At 44.7% G+C, this 16115-nt stretch overlaps 1 protein-coding gene across 1 annotated transcript; it reads left to right on the plus strand.

The window, feature by feature from the left end:
- The first annotated feature begins 11437 nt into the window (after nt 1-11437).
- On the plus strand, nt 11438-12137 carry LOC139538187 (gamma-crystallin M2-like). Its single transcript, XM_071340056.1, has one exon. The coding sequence runs from the start codon at nt 11500-11502 to the stop codon at nt 12061-12063; it is 564 nt and encodes a 187-aa protein (XP_071196157.1). The 5' UTR covers nt 11438-11499; the 3' UTR covers nt 12064-12137.
- Nucleotides 12138-16115: the final 3978 nt, after the last annotated feature.

The raw sequence follows: 16115 nt of genomic DNA on the forward strand, positions 1-16115 counted from the left end.
CTTCCTCACTGTCTCTGTACCCATTTCTCTATGCTCCTTTCTTCTCCTTTCCTGATTTCACTCCCTCCCCATTTCCCCCATTTCCTTCTTGTGTCTCTCGCATCTTTCTCCATCCCTCCCTCTCTTTCTCTCCCTGCATCTCTTCTGAGTCACCTTCACTCCCCCTCTCCTCTCCCTCTCTTCACTCCCCTCTCCTCTCCCTGTCTTCACTCCCCCTCTCCTCTCCCTCTCTTCACTCCCCTCTCCTCTCCCTGTCTTCACTCCCCCTCTCCTCTCCCTCTCTTCACTCCTCCTCTCCTCTCCCTCTCTTCACTAAGCCTCTCCTCTCCCTCTCTTCACTCCTCCTCCTCTCCCTGTCTTCACTCCTCCTCTCCTCTCCCTCTCTTCACTTCTCCTCTCCTCTCCCTCTCTTCACTCCTCCTCTCCTCTCCCTTCTTTCACTCCTCCTCTGTGTTTTATTCTGCTCGGCCGCAGCCAGACTCCTCTTTGTAATATTTCATTCATCAGAGCAATTAAAGCGGAACATTGGTTTCAGTGGTGATAATTAGAGAGAGAGGATCTAACCTGAGCAGCACTCATTTACCGACCCGGCCCAGGCTATATCAGGGCTGTTACCCATTGTCTTGTCAAACAATTGTGTGTGTGTGTGTGTGTGTGTGTGTGTGTGTGTGTGTGTGTGTGTGTGTGTGTGTGTGTGTGTGTGTGTGTGTGTGTGTGTGTGTGTGTGTGTGTGTGTGTGTGTGTGTGTGTGTGTGTGTGTGTGTGTGTGTGTGTGTGTGTGTGTGTGTGTGTGTGTGTGTGTGTGGTGATGGTGGACAAGTGGTCCGTAATAGGATCAGGTCTGTTGGAGGGGGATACACCACATCAGCTCTGTCTCCTACTGTGGCCAAATATTAGACAAACCCCTCTAACCCTGTGTCTCACCCATTCCCCCTGCCCCCCTTTCTCTCTTTGGGCACAAATACTTTTTGAAGTGTTACAATACCCAAATTTGATTTGATTTGAGTACCGGTATTATTGGTAGAAATTCATCAATGTGTAGGATACATTATCATAATTATTGTAATATTATGTAATTTACAGTAGTTGAGTGCCATCGACATCATACTGTATAAAGTCATTCCAAGAGCATATCATCTATGTGTGCTTGGTAAACTACTACATCAACAGACTGGTAGATCAGAGGGTTAGAACCCTCTGTTAAGCAACATCTGTGGACGACCACTGCTTGCCAATTTCATTCCTAAAGATCTCATGTTGTAGCAATTATGCCAAAGTAAGAGCTATTATGCCATGTAATGAGCCATAGCATTGGCTAATCTGCCTCAACACTGGCAGTGTCAAGCCTGTCTCTTTCACTGAATCAAAATGTGGACATGGTTATCATATGCACTTGTTACTGTTAGAAAGTGTTTTTATTTGGTTCATTCGTTATAAAACATTTTCTTAACAAGTTCAGTCAGGCCTATATATTGATCTGATAGCAGTGATGTAGAGATGAGATTGTGTGTGTGTGTTCTGTGTGTGTGGTGTGTGTTCTGTGTGTGTGGGTGTGTCAGCACTGTCAATCTAGGGCTAATTCCCTGTGTTTACCCCCTCTGAAGAATCAGCCAATCATGCAATCCTGTATTACCTATTCAAACTCACGACACGGGGGATCAACCAATGAAAGAGCTGTTTGATCTTGACCTCCTGAGAATGAACCTGCTGTGTCTAAGCGTGGGTGTGTATGCGTGCCTAGGTTACCTCTAAACCAGAACTCAAAACCAACCCTTTTCTGGATGTTAATGCTATTGAACTTCTAGAAAGTTCTCTACGATCTGAGAATATAGGACAATGCATGCGGTTTGGAGTTCTGACCTCACACAACACTAAACATACTCTTTTACAGGGACAAGCTGAGGTAAACTGCTTCAGTTTTCTTTTAAAAGCTATGAAGTGACATTTCACGGACGGCGCTGCTAACATCTCAATAGTAATCACCTAGAACCTGAGACGCTTCATTTGGTTAACGATGTAATGCATTGAGGAGGCAGAGGAATCTACTGCTAATTCAATGCTTTAATGAGCCTAGTAATTAGAACTAAATGTTAATGAACAGTAAGTATTAAGGCTCAGTGTGTGTGTGTGTGTGTGTGTGTGTGTGTGTGTGTGTGTGTGTGTGTGTGTGTGTGTGTGTGTGTGTGTGTGTGTGTGTGTGTGTGTGTGTGTGTGTGTGTGTGTGTGTGTGTGTGCGCGCGCGCGTGTTCGTACGTGCGTGCGTGTGTGTATTTGTGTTCGTGCGTGCATGCATGAATGCGTGCGTGTGTCTCTGCATGTGTGTGTGTTGTTGGCTAGTTGTTTCCAGCTGAACTCATTGGAATGGGAAGTCATCATCAACCCATAGACAGGTGGGACTCTCAGGCCCATTCCTGGCCTTTTTGCCACCGTCCTCCCCAGCAAAACTAGAATCGTGTAGCCTACAGTGTTGGCCCGCAATGGAATCCCCACCTGTGACTAATCATTTCAGCTAGTTAAGCTCTGAATATCAGCTACCCAACTTTATCAAGAGTTATCCTGAGCCTACAGTATTTGCAGTCAGAATCCATGTGTTTACACAGTGAGAAATGCACAAGTATTTTCTTTTTCACTTGGTTGCAGCTTGACAAAAATATATGAATACAAACTTTAAATCACTGATTATCATGACAATTTAGCCCACAGGGTGAAACTCCCGGACAGCAGTTGTGAGTAGCCTGATTTTACATTCCAGATATTGTCCATTTATTTTCACCTGTCCTGGTTTAGGATATATTGTTTGTCATATTCACATCAAAGTACATTTTTTATTTGATTGGGCGCCATTTAGGTTAGGCTATTTGATCGGAGAAACGTGCATGATGTAAAAAGTGTCCGTCTCATGACATCGTCATACAGTTGATCTCCAACCTGTAGGCTACAGAAATTGTCAATCTTTCTACCATTGGCTATAGGCTACATGATTTATGTTGGATAATCTTTTGACAGAACATTGGTAGAGTGCCACAGCAGTGCTTCTCTCCAACAGCACCCTGGAGAGGCGCGCTGGGCATGGACAATATTTTGCCCCTGCCTTTGACAAAGTGGGTACTGCTTATCACGGGGCGGCGTCAGGTATATGTAAGATATATGTGTTGTTGGAGGTGCGTCTTGGTCAGTTTAGCTCGGGAAATGCAGCCCTCGTCAATCTGCCACCCTAGGCATCAGCCTAATCCTGCCTAATGAGCAGGCCGGCCCTGGGTGGGAGGGATAGTGAACTATGGATATCACAGCAAGCTCCAAGATAGAGGAGAGGAACCAATACACTGACTCTGCATCATACAACTACAATCACATAGGAAGAAATCAACTGACACTATAACAAAACTATTAAAATGGCACTGAATCTTAAAGGAAAAACAGCCTTGGGCCTATTTCTTCAAAGCATTTGATCCAGACCAAAATTATCTGGGAGAGAGAGGAGAGAGGAAACGTATGGTAAGAACATGTGAGACCGAGAGAGAGAGAGAGAGAATGAGAGAGAGAGAAAGAGAAAGAGAGAGAGAAGCAAGAGAAAGAAAGAGAGAGGGTGCGAGCCCAAGGGACCAAGTGAGAGAGAGATGAAGCAAGAGAGGTAAAGAGAGAGAGTGTTTTTTTCTCTGCAGCACTCTGTCTGTTCTTTGTTCACGGTGGCTGAGCAGAGTGGAGCCACAGCTGGTCCTCCGGGAGCACTTGGCACGCGATCAGCCCTGCACTGGGCACACTCACAACCTAGCCCCAACAGACACACACTAGTCACAACAACGCCAAACAAACACTGCACTGCATGCACACACACTTACATATAGTCTAAACATACAGTCGAATGCACACTGATACACACTGAACCACAAACACACAGTATGTGCTTTTCCAGTGTCCATTAGCTCAGTCCTACTACTCTGCCTGCCTGTAGTTGGACACAAGCGTTGTGACTTTTAGTGGACTAAATAACAATAATAATACATATTTTACATTAAGATAATTTTTATTAACAGCTTAACCATAAAGACATGTGATAGACATACATAATAATGACAGAAAGAAAGGTGTGGCATTGTTCAAACTTGAAATATCACATTTATTAAAAGCTAGATTAATTTTAAACTGAACAAAAATATAAATGCAAAATGCAACAATTTGTAATATTTTACTGAGTTACAGTTCATGTAAGGAAATCAGTCAAATTAAATGAATTCATTAGGCCCTAATCTATGGATTTCACATGACTGGGAATACAGACATGCATCTGTTGGTCACAGATATCTTTTTTTAAAAGCTAGGGGCATGGAACAGAAAACCAGTCAGTATCTGGTGTGACCACCATTTGCTTCATGCAGCGTGACACTTTTCCTTCACATAGAGTTGATCAGGCTGTTGATTGTGGCCTGTGGAATATTGTCCCACTCCTCTTCAATGGCTGTGCAAAGTTGCTGGATATTGGCGGGAACTGGAGCACGCTGTCGTACACATTGATCCAGAGCATCCCAAACATGCTCAATGGGTGAATTGTCTGGTGATTATGCAGGCCATGGAAGAACTGGGACATTTTCAGCTTCCAGGTATTGTGTACAAATCCTTGCAACATTGGGCCTTGCATTATTATTCTGAAACATGAGATGATGGCGGCGGATGAATGGCATGACAATGAGCCTCAGGATCTCATCACTATTAATGCAATTGTGTTTGTTGTCCGTAGCTTGTGCCTGCTCAACCCCACCGCCACCATTGGGCACTCTGTTCACAACTTTGACAGCAAACAGCTCGCTCACACGACGCCATATACATGGTCTGCGGTTGTGACACCGGTTGGACGTACAGACACATTTATTAAAAGGATGTTGGAGGCGGCTTATGGTAGAGAAATAAACATTCAATTATCTGGCAACAGCTCTGGTGGACATTCCTGCAGTCATCATGCCAATTGCACACTCCCTCAAAACTTGAGACATCTGTGGCATTGTGTTGTGTGACAAAACTGCACATTTTAGAGTGGCCATTTATTGTCTCCAGCACAAGGTTCACCTGTGTAATGATCATGCCATTTAATCAGCTTCTTGATATGCCACACTTGTCAGGTGGATGGATTATCTTGGCAAATGAGAAATGCTCAGTATTTTTTGTGTGCAAATTGTAATGGGGTCCTGTGTGTAGCTGGTGTAGAGAGTCAGATGCAGGACAGCAGAAATGAGTAATTAACGTACTTTACTCAAAATACAAAAATACAAGGCAAATATACGAGCCCACAATAACAGACCGAATTACAAAGAGCAATCACTCACAAACAAACATGGGGAACAGAGTGTTAAATAATAAACAGGTAATTGGGTGAGGGAAACTAGGTGTGTAAGACTAAGACAAAACAAATGGAAAATGAAAAGTGGATCGGCGGCGGCTATAAGGCCGGTGACGTCGATCGCCGAACAAGGAGAGGGACCAACTTCGGTGGAAGTCGTGACACAAATGGAACATTTCTGGGATATTTTATTTCAGCTCATCAAACATGGGACCAACACTTTACATGTTGTGTTTAATTTTTGTTTCAGTGTATTTTGTTTCACACAAATTAGGTACTGAGTTCAGGTACTGATTGAATTCACATTTAAACTCGTTGACAAGTTTTAATGTCTGTGTCTTAGGCCCAGTATGTTTGCGTGTCTAGTAGAGCCACGGCTCTGTCTGTCTGTCTGTCTGTCTGTCTGTCTGTCTGTCTGTCTGTCTGTCTGTCTGTCTGTCTGTCTGTCTGTCTGTCTGTCTGTCTCGCTCTCTTCCTGTCTCTGTCTCTCTGTCTCTTTCTCTCTCTTCCTCTCTATCTCTCTCATTATATATATATATCTCTCTCGGTCTCTCTCTGTCTCTCTTCCTCTTTCTGTCTCTTTGTCTCTCTCTCTCTCTCTTCCACTCTCTCTCTCTGTCTCTGTCTATTCAATTCCAAAGACTTTATTGGCATGGGAAACTCTCTCTCTCTCTCTCGATCTCCCTTTCTCTCTCTCTCTCTCTCTCTCTCTCTCTTTCTCTCTCTCTCTCTCTCTCTCTCTCTCTCTCTCTCTCTCTCTCTCTCTCTCTCTCTCTCTCTCTCTCTCTCTCTCTCTCTCTCTGTCTCTGTCTCTTTCTCTCTCTTCCTCTCTATCTCTCTCATTATACAGTATATATATCTCTCTCGGTCTCTCTCTGTCTCTCTTCCTCTTTCTGTCTCTTTGTCTCTCTCTCTCTCTCTTCCACTCTCTCTCTCTGTCTCTGTCTATTCAATTCCAAGGACTTTATTGGCATGGGAAACGCTCTCTCGATCTCTCTTTTTCTCCCTTTCACTCTCTCTCTCTCTCTCTCTCTCTCTCTCTTTCTCTCTCATTATATATATATCTCTCTCTGTCTCTCTTCCTCTTTCTGTCTCTTTGTCTCTCTCTCTCTCTCTCTCTCTCTTCCACTCTCTCTCTCTGTCTCTGTCTAATCAATTCCAAGGACTTTATTGGCATGGGAAACTCTCTCTCGATCTCTCTCTCTCTCTCTCTCTCTCTCTCTCTCTCTCTCTCTCTCTCTCTCTCTCTCTCTCTCTCTCTCTCTCTCTCTCTCTCTCTCTCTCTCTCTCTCCCTCTCTCTCTCTCTCTCTCTCTCTCTCTCTCTCTCTCTCTCTCTCTCTCTCTCTCTCTCTCTCTCTCTCTCTCTCTCTCTCTCTCTCTCTCTCTCTCTCTCTCTCTCCTAATGAAGACCAGTTGTCTCTGCGCCAGGAAAACAAAATAAAAGGAGGTATAAATGGCAGCACCATCTGGCGCCTGCCCTGCCTGCTGAAGAGAGGGGGATGAGCAGAGGAGGAGAGAGAAGAGGGGGATACTTTTTGAGGAAAGGTGAATGACAGGAGGATGATATCTGCCCTGCGAAGAAGAGGAGCGGGGGAGGAGAAGGGAATGGCGAGGGAAATGAAAGGCGGAGAAGAGAAGAGGGGGATGATTCCAGTTTTATTTCAATCATCAGGTTTAAAACAGAACTGTCTCTCCATCGCAGGTTGATGTTTATTGTCATGAATCTTGTCGTGGAGACAGAACTGAGCGATTTCTGCTAGCTGGGCCAGCTGCAAAGTCCAAATTCATGAACATTTAAGGTTAGGGCTAGGCATTAGGATTAGGCATGTGGTTAAGGTTAGGGTTAGGTTTAAAGAGCTGAGCTGCCTCCAGGGCAAGATTAATGACAATAAGTGCCAACCTGCCTCCCTCAGCTGCCCCAGGCAGGCAGGCTCCTCTGAGGATGCCTAAACATGCTGGCAGGAGGCCCCAATGAAGCATTAGGTCCCCTAGGACCCCTGATGACAGACTAACTGGGCTATTTATGCCTTCGCTGTGAGACGCTGCCAGGAGGTCCGCTGTCTAACAAACGCTACTCTATTTCAGGGCTGACTTCACAAAGACACGTTCTGGGCAGAAACATCACACTACCGTGGAGTTGGCTGGTTAATAGAAGGAGACATTCTCAACCATGGTAGTGTACTGTACCGTGTAGTGCCTTGAGACATAATGATTTGGGATCAATAGATGATGTCTAGGGATTCATTTAGAAGCCCAGTGAAGGTCTCGTAGTTGAATGTGATATGACATCCCGTAGCCTCGTACCTGACAACACACGTTAGCTGTGATTATAATCATGATTTCGGAGGGCCTCTTGTGCCTTATTACTTTATTAAACAAAACGAATGTGGCATTGGAGACATGATGAGAGAGACAACCTTTTCATAACAGAGTCTGAAAGCATGTTGAGGACAATAATTGGAAAATATAATGATAAAAAACATTTTAACAGGGAGAAATATAATTTCACAGAATTTCTTTTTTTAGAGTAGGTGCCCTACACACTTTCAGGAGGTTTTAATTTCATGAAAAACTTTATGTAACTTTGAACCCTGCGGCCTAACCAGCAGCCTAAACTCTCAGAACTGCAGCCTCACTCAACCGTTCATTATTCATTAATGACCTCAGTAGGAGTATTCAACAATCCCGTGGTAGAAATGTAATTAACTGTCAGTTCATCAGGTAGGAGATTCCGGCCATTCATTTTAAACACTCAACTTTCATATCCTTTCAATCCTCACACACGCACACGCACACGCACACACACACACACACACACACACACACACACACACACACACACACACACACACACACACACACACACACACACACACACACACACACACACACACACACACACACACACATACACTGAGTTAATAAAACATTAGGAACGCCTTCCTAATATTGAGTTACACCTCCTTTTGCCATCAAAACAGCCTCAATTCGTCTGGGCATGGACTCTACAAGGTCTCGAAAGTGTTCCACAAGGATGCTGGCCAATGTTGACTCCACTGCTTCCCACAGTTGTGTCAAGTTGGCTGGATGTCCTTTGGGTGGTGGACCATTCTTGATACACACGAGAAACTGTTGAGTGTGAAAAACCCAGCAGCGTTGCAGTTCTTGACACACTCAAATCGGTGAGCCTGGCACCTACTACCATACCCCGGTCAAAGGCAATTAAATATTTTGTCTTGCCCATTCTAGTGGTTAGAGCGTTGGGCCAGTAACAGAAAGGTTGCTGGATCGAATCCCCGAGCTGACAAGGTAAACATCTGCCGTTCTGCCGGTGAGCAAGGCAGTTAACCCACTGTTCCAGTTGTACAACTGACTAGGTATCCCCCTTTCCATCCCCCCTCGAATTGCACACAAACACAATCCATGTCTCATTTGTCTCAAGGCTTAAAAATCCTTCTTTAACCTGTCTATCCCCTTGATCTACACTGATTGAAGTGGATTTAACAGGTGACATCAATAAGGGATCATAACTTTCAACTGGATTCACCTGGTCATTTTATGTTATAGGTGTTCCTAATGTTTTGTCAAGTACCCTGTGCTGAAGTCCGAGTCGAGTCCAAGTCTGAGTCACGAGTCGAGTCACTAGTCCATTCATTTATTAGGTCTTAATGTGCAATGGTTTCTAGTCACCACCAGATGTCAGTATATCACATCTCCCTAATGAAAAACCCCAACTAATTTACTATTCATCACTACCTCACAAGTTCTACTCAATACCTGTGTTTCACTACTTATTTACTGCATAAATTAATGGTAAGTCAGGCTCTCAGCTCCTTTTTTGTAATCGCCCACTGATATTTGTGTAGGTTTTTTATTGCAGGGTGAAAACTAAAGGGCGACTGTTCAGAACCTGGCTATGGGATGCAAGGGGGAAAGTAGGAGGAGGGTAGAGAGACGACAAGTTAAAAGACAGCCTACTTTTCTATACTCAAAGGGAGAGACAGACAAATAGCAAGACTGTTGTTTTACTATTAAACTCAATACTAGTATTGTTTTCGTGAAGAAATTTGTTTCTTAACCAAGCAAAGCTAAATAGTAAGCTGATGACTGGTGGTTACAGGGAAGGAAGAGAGTCACTTGCGTAATGTGTCAACTATGATCGGAGGCGGAGCCAGAGCGGAGCCTGCCCGTCTGCCCACAATCATCGCTTGCTGCCCGGCAACATGTAGATGTAGTGTGCCGGGTCCTTCCCACTGCTAGAGAACAGAACCCTCGCTGCTCTGTGCACCCAGTTCTGCTAATATTCTGCTTATCATAGTAGTCTACACAGTCCAAGTGCAAATACTGTACGATGAGGTGAGTCTAAGTCACTAATTGTCAAGTCCAAGTCGAGTCACTAGTCAAAATCGGGACTGAAATTGAGTCCGAGTCCTGGACTTGAGTACTACAATACTACATACACACACTGTGGAATAATTAGACAGGTGTATCCGTTGAGATTGCTTTCCTTCAGATGAATTAGCTGGTCATAATTGGCCAGTGTTAAATCAATAATATGAATCTGCTTCCTATAGCTCATTATCCTCAGGGCTGCAGATACATTATTATCTGACCGCAGACACACACCACTGTATTTTCTTCCACAGCAGTTTTAGCTATATTCTCAGCCCTGTGGCTGCACTTAGGCTAAACCAATTTTTTTGTCATTCACCATATTTAAACTTTGTGTTGCTGGTAACTGAATGGCAGTTTTTGGAATCATAGTGTTGATTGTCTGAACTATTATTTTGTAACACAAAGACAACTCTGCCTGAGTATGGTTCTCCCTTTGACCCCAGATACATCCAGTTTAGTGAGTGTTTACTGAATGTTTTCCAATAAGTCTGTGCTGTAATAAACATCAGTTTTATAGCTGTAGTATTATTATGAAGGCTCATTAATGAACCCAGAGAGTTAATGGAGCGACGTACCTTTGTACCAGGAGGAGAGGTGCTGACTCAGGTGGCAACAGGACCAGAACTAATCGACTTCTAGAACCCGGGGAGTGTAGGGAGATGAAGGAGACATTGACGTACTGGAACAGTTATACGTTTCAGAAGTTTCTTAAGCAAACTTGAAATGTTCTTAGTGTACACAGTGGTTCATACGTTTCCTAAGCACACGCAAAGATTCTAAAATACTTTGCCATGTGCTGCCTGGCTGTATGTCTGTGCCCACCACTCACCCACGCACCAGCCAGAGACCCAGAGATTACACACTCTGTTAATAGAAGCTTTTATCTACTCAGCAGCACCACACTTCAACTCTGTAGAGTGGTTGGCTACACCGACACATGAAACAGGTTAATTGACATCTTCACATACTCCAATAGTGTTTTTTAGAGTCTGATACGGCACCTTATAAACATTTACAGTTATATATAATGTTAGCTTAATGGAATTCAAGTAGGGTGTGAATGACTTTAATTGAAGTACTCTAATATCAATTGGGATAGAAACGTATTTAGCGTGTGTGGCTGGTGTATATAGTCAGGTGTAATTATGTCTAAGAGGGAGAAATGTCATTTGGTGTGTACGGGAACAATTAGCCTTGAATAAAGATCATTATGATAATTTTTAAAGACCACATTAATGTTTTTCGATACATACATTAACATGTTTATAAGATCAATTCACACAAAATGAATTAATGTATTAAAGGAATGATCTTTCCAAACACAATACATATTATCAAGTCAAATGTATTTAAAGTGCATTTTACAAGGGTCACAACACACTTTACACAACACACACGTTCTGCTTGACCGCAAATAATTGTTTCATAATACTGAATATGGACAAAAACCTCAAACTTAGGAAGGTATTGTGCAATGAACAATATGCACACTTTACAATTCCAAGGCTGTAACTCTACATTGTTAACCCTTTCACAAAGGCTTTGTGTTATTTTGTTCTGAGAGAAACAGCCTTTTTAAGGTCTTTTGAGAGACCCAGTCCATGGAATGTGGACAAACCTCAGTGCATTATGGGCCTCTATGCCATGTTGCTAAGTCAGCGGTTTGTACAATGGGGCCACAGGTATAAAAAGAAAGGTTTTAAACCAGTAGGATATCAGTTCCAGAGCAGCAGCAGCAGCAACAGCAGGACCCCACACGAAGCAGGCCAAAATGCCCAACATGAACAGCAGGATCGTCTTCTACGAGGAGAGGAACTTCATGGGCCGCTCCCATGAGTGCAGCACCGACTGCCCTGACATGTACTCCTTCCTGAGCCGCTGCCACTCCTGCAAGGTTGAGGGTGGCTGCTTCATGCTGTATGACCGCCCCAACTATATGGGAAACCAGTACTTCATGAGGAGGGGAGAGTACGCTGACTACCACATGATGGGAATGGCCAATGGTATGAGATCCTGCCGCATGATCCCAATGCACAGGGGATCTTACAGGATGAAGATCTACGAGAGAGAGAGCTTCGGCGGTCAGAGCCACGAGATCATGGAGGACTGTGACAACATCATGGATCGTTACCGCATGTCCAGCTGTATGTCCTGCAACATCCAGGACGGCCACTGGCTCATGTATGAGATGCCCCACTTCAGAGGCAGGATGATGTTCATGAGGCCTGGAGAGTACAGGCACTTCAGCATGGGTATGGGAAGCATGGGTGGCATGGGCGGCATGGGTGGCATGAGGTTCCAGAGCATGAGGCGTATCAACGAGTCCTGGTACTAGATGCTGCTCTTTACAATGATGTAAATGAGACAAGCCATTGAATAAAAATTTGAAATAAAAAAAACTCCAAGTTATTTTTTCTTTCTTTCTGAGGAACAAATATAATCATATTCATTCTGTAATGCACCTTGATATAGTACTTGTCATCAAAAGCTCTGAAATGCCACAACTGTCTGCCCACAACCTTTGACCATAATTCAACATATTTAACACTCCATGAGACCATTCAACTCATTAGAATGCCAATATACATGGACAGTGATAGCTGTTGTTGATAATAACAGCTCCAAGAGAACATCCCATAATGATTTATTATTAAAGAAACAAGGTCTTTACCTCTCAGTCTGGTTCAATACACTTTATCAGCTCCGTAAGCTAAATAAACAACCATCACTGTCAATGGGTATTGACTGTTGAACTACAGTCAAAGGACAGTACACAGTGACCTGAAAACAGTGGAGATTTTACTTGAACAGACCATTGATGTTGGCCCACAGTAGAAGGAGAGTATTTACATGGACAACATTGTTATGTGTGTGAATGTGAGAGTTGTGAATGCCTGATGCCCTTGGGAGGCCTGGGGAGGCCTGGTGACTCTCCAGGATCAGTCTTGATGTAGGATGGCAGGTTCTGGGCTCTGACCTGTAATTGGTTTGTCATTGATTACCACTTCATGAGTTGTGACTGTCTCTCTGTCCCTCTGGAATCTCACTCAGTCTGTCTGGATGGCACTGGGCCTAGCTGAGAGTTGGAGTGTGTGTGTGTGTGTGTGTGTGTGTGTGTGTGTGTGTGTGTGTGTGTGTGTGTGTGTGTGTGTGTGTGTGTGTGTGTGTGTGTGTGTGTGTGTGTGTGTGTGTGTGTGTGTGTGTGTGTGTGTGTGTGTGTGTGTGTGTGTGTGTGTGTTGTCAAAGCTGGGCTGGAGTTGCTCACTGCTTTTAGCTTTTAAAGAAGTTGAACTCTGGCAGATGGACAGTCTGGTTCTCTATATCAGTACTAAAGCCAAGGCCCAACTCAATTCATTGCAGATAAAAGCAAACTATTCACCACTTTATTAGGCTCAGTACACTGTTCCTCAATCAGTTATTAGATTAGTTAGGGTTAGGGTTGTGGCTAGGGTTAGGGTTTAACCTGGATGTGGACATGAAGCTAGGGTTAGAGTTAGGGTTAGGGTTGTTTGTGGTTGTGTCTAGGGTAAGGGTTTAACCGGGATGTGGACACGAAGCTAGGGTTAGGGTTGTTTGTGGTTGTGTCTAGGGTAAGGGTTTAACCTGGATGTGGACATGAAGCTAGGGATAGAGTTAGGGTTAGGGTTGTTTGTGGTTGTGTCTAGGGTAAGGGTTTAACCGGGATGTGGACATGAAGCTAGGGTTAGAGTTAGGGTTAGGGTTGTTTGTGGTTGTGTCTAGGGTAAGGGTTTAACCTGGATGTGGACATGAAGCTAGGGTTAGGGTTGTTTGTGGTTGTGTCTAGGGTAAGGGTTTAACCGGGATGTGGACATGAAGCTAGGGTTAGAGTTAGGGTTAGGGTTGTTTGTGGTTGTGTCTAGGGTAAGGGTTTAACCTGGATGTGGACATGAAGCTAGGGTTAGAGTTAGGGTTAGGGTTGTTTGTGGTTGTGTCTAGGGTAAGGGTTTAACCTGGATGTGGACATGAAGCTAGGGTTAGGGTTGTTTGTGGTTGTGTCTAGGGTAAGGGTTTAACCGGGATGTGGACATGAAGCTAGGGTTAGAGTTAGGGTTAGGGTTGTTTGTGGTTGTGTCTAGGGTAAGGGTTTAACCTGGATGTGGACATGAAGCTAGGGTTAGAGTTAGGGTTAGGGTTGTTTGTGGTTGTGTCTAGGGTAAGGGTTTAACCAGGATGTGGACATGAAGCTAGGGTTAGAGTTAGGGTTAGGGTTGTTTGTGGTTGTGTCTAGGGTAAGGGTTTAACCAGGATGTGGACATGAAGCTAGGGTTAGAGTTAGGGTTAGGGTTGTTTGTGGTTGTGTCTAGGGTAAGGGTTTAACCTGGATGTGGACACGAAGCTAGGGTTAGGGTTGTTTGTGGTTGTGTCTAGGGTAAGGGTTTAACCGGGATGTGGACATGAAGCTAGGGATAGAGTTAGGGTTAGGGTTGTTTGTGGTTGTGTCTAGGGTAAGGGTTTAACCTGGATGTGGACATGAAGCTAGGGTTAGAGTTAGGGTTAGGGTTGTTTGTGGTTGTGTCTAGGGTAAGGGTTTAACCTGGATGTGGACATGAAGCTAGGGTTAAAGTTAGGGTTAGGGTTGTTTGTGGTTGTGTCTAGGGTAAGGGTTTAACCTGGATGTGGACATGAAGCTTGGGATAGAGTTAGGGTTAGGGTTGTTTGTGGTTGTGTCTAGGGTAAGGGTTTAACCTGGATGTGGACATGAAGCTAGGGTTAGGGTTGTTTGTGGTTGTGTCTAGGGTAAGGGTTTAACCTGGATGTGGACATGAAGCTAGGGATAGAGTTAGGGTTAGGGTTGTTTGTGGTTGTGTCTAGGGTAAGGGTTTAACCTGGATGTGGACATGAAGCTAGGGATAGAGTTAGGGTTAGGGTTGTTTGTGGTTGTGTCTAGGGTAAGGGTTTAACCGGGATGTGGACATGAAGCTAGGGTTAGAGTTAGGGTTAGGGTTGTTTGTGGTTGTGTCTAGGGTAAGGGTTTAACCTGGATGTGGACATGAAGCTAGGGTTAGAGTTAGGGTTAGGGTTGTTTGTGGTTGTGTCTAGGGTAAGGGTTTAACCTGGATGTGGACATGAAGCTAGGGTTAGAGTTAGGGTTAGGGTTGTTTGTGGTTGTGTCTAGGGTTAGGGTTTAACCTGGATGTGGACATGAAGCTAGGGTTAGAGTTAGGGTTAGGGTAGGTGCTCTGTGGGTGCGTCTGAAATGGCATCCTAACTCTAAAATGTTATTTCAATATCTCAACAACTGTAATCCTAACCACAACCCTAACCCTAGCATCATGTCTACATCCCGGTTCAACCCTAACCCCAGCATCATGTCTACATCCCGGTTCAACCCTAACCCCAGCATCATGTCTACATCCCGGTTCAACCCTAACCCCAGCATCATGTCTACATCCCGGTTCAACCCTAACCCCAGCATCATGTCTACATCCCGGTTCAACCCTAACCCCAGCATCATGTCTACATCCCGGTTCAACCCTAACCCCAGCATCATGTCTACATCCCGGTTCAACCCTAACCCCAGCATCATGTCTACATCCCGGTTCAACCCTAACCCCAGCATCATGTCTACATCCCGGTTCAACCCTAACCCCAGCATCATGTCTACATCCCGGTTCAACCCTAACCCCAGCATCATGTCTACATCCCGGTTCAACCCTAACCCTAGCATCATGTCTACATCTCGGTTCAACCCTAACCCCAGCATCATGTCTACATCCCGGTTCAACCCTAACCCCAGCATCATGTCTACATCCCGGTTCAACCCTAACCCTAGCATCATGTCTACATCCCGGTTCAACCCTAACCCCAGCATCATGTCTACATCCCGGTTCAACCCTAACCCCAGCATCATGTCTACATCCCGGTTCAACCCTAACCCTAGCATCATGTCTACATCCCGGTTCAACCCTAACCCCAGCATCATGTCTACATCCCGGTTCAACCCTAACCCCAGCATCATGTCTAAATCCCGGTTCAACCCTAACCCCAGCATCATGTCTACATCCCGGTTCAACCCTAACCCCAGCATCATGTCTACATCCCGGTTCAACCCTAACCCCAGCATCATGTCTACATCCCGGTTCAACCCTAACCCCAGCATCATGTCTACATCCCGGTTCAACCCTAACCCTAGCATCATGTCTACATCTCGGTTCAACCCTAACCCCAGCATCATGTCTACATCCCGGTTCAACCCTAACCCCAGCATCATGTCTACATCCCGGTTCAACCCTAACCCTAGCATCATGTCTACATCCCGGTTCAACCCTAACCCCAGCATCATGTCTACATCCCGGTTCAACCCTAACCCCAGCATCATGTCTACATCCCGGTTCAACCCTAACCCTAGCATCATGTCTACATCCC

Source organism: Salvelinus alpinus, chromosome 14, assembly GCF_045679555.1.
Source record: "Salvelinus alpinus chromosome 14, SLU_Salpinus.1, whole genome shotgun sequence".
Lineage (NCBI taxonomy): Eukaryota > Metazoa > Chordata > Actinopteri > Salmoniformes > Salmonidae > Salvelinus > Salvelinus alpinus.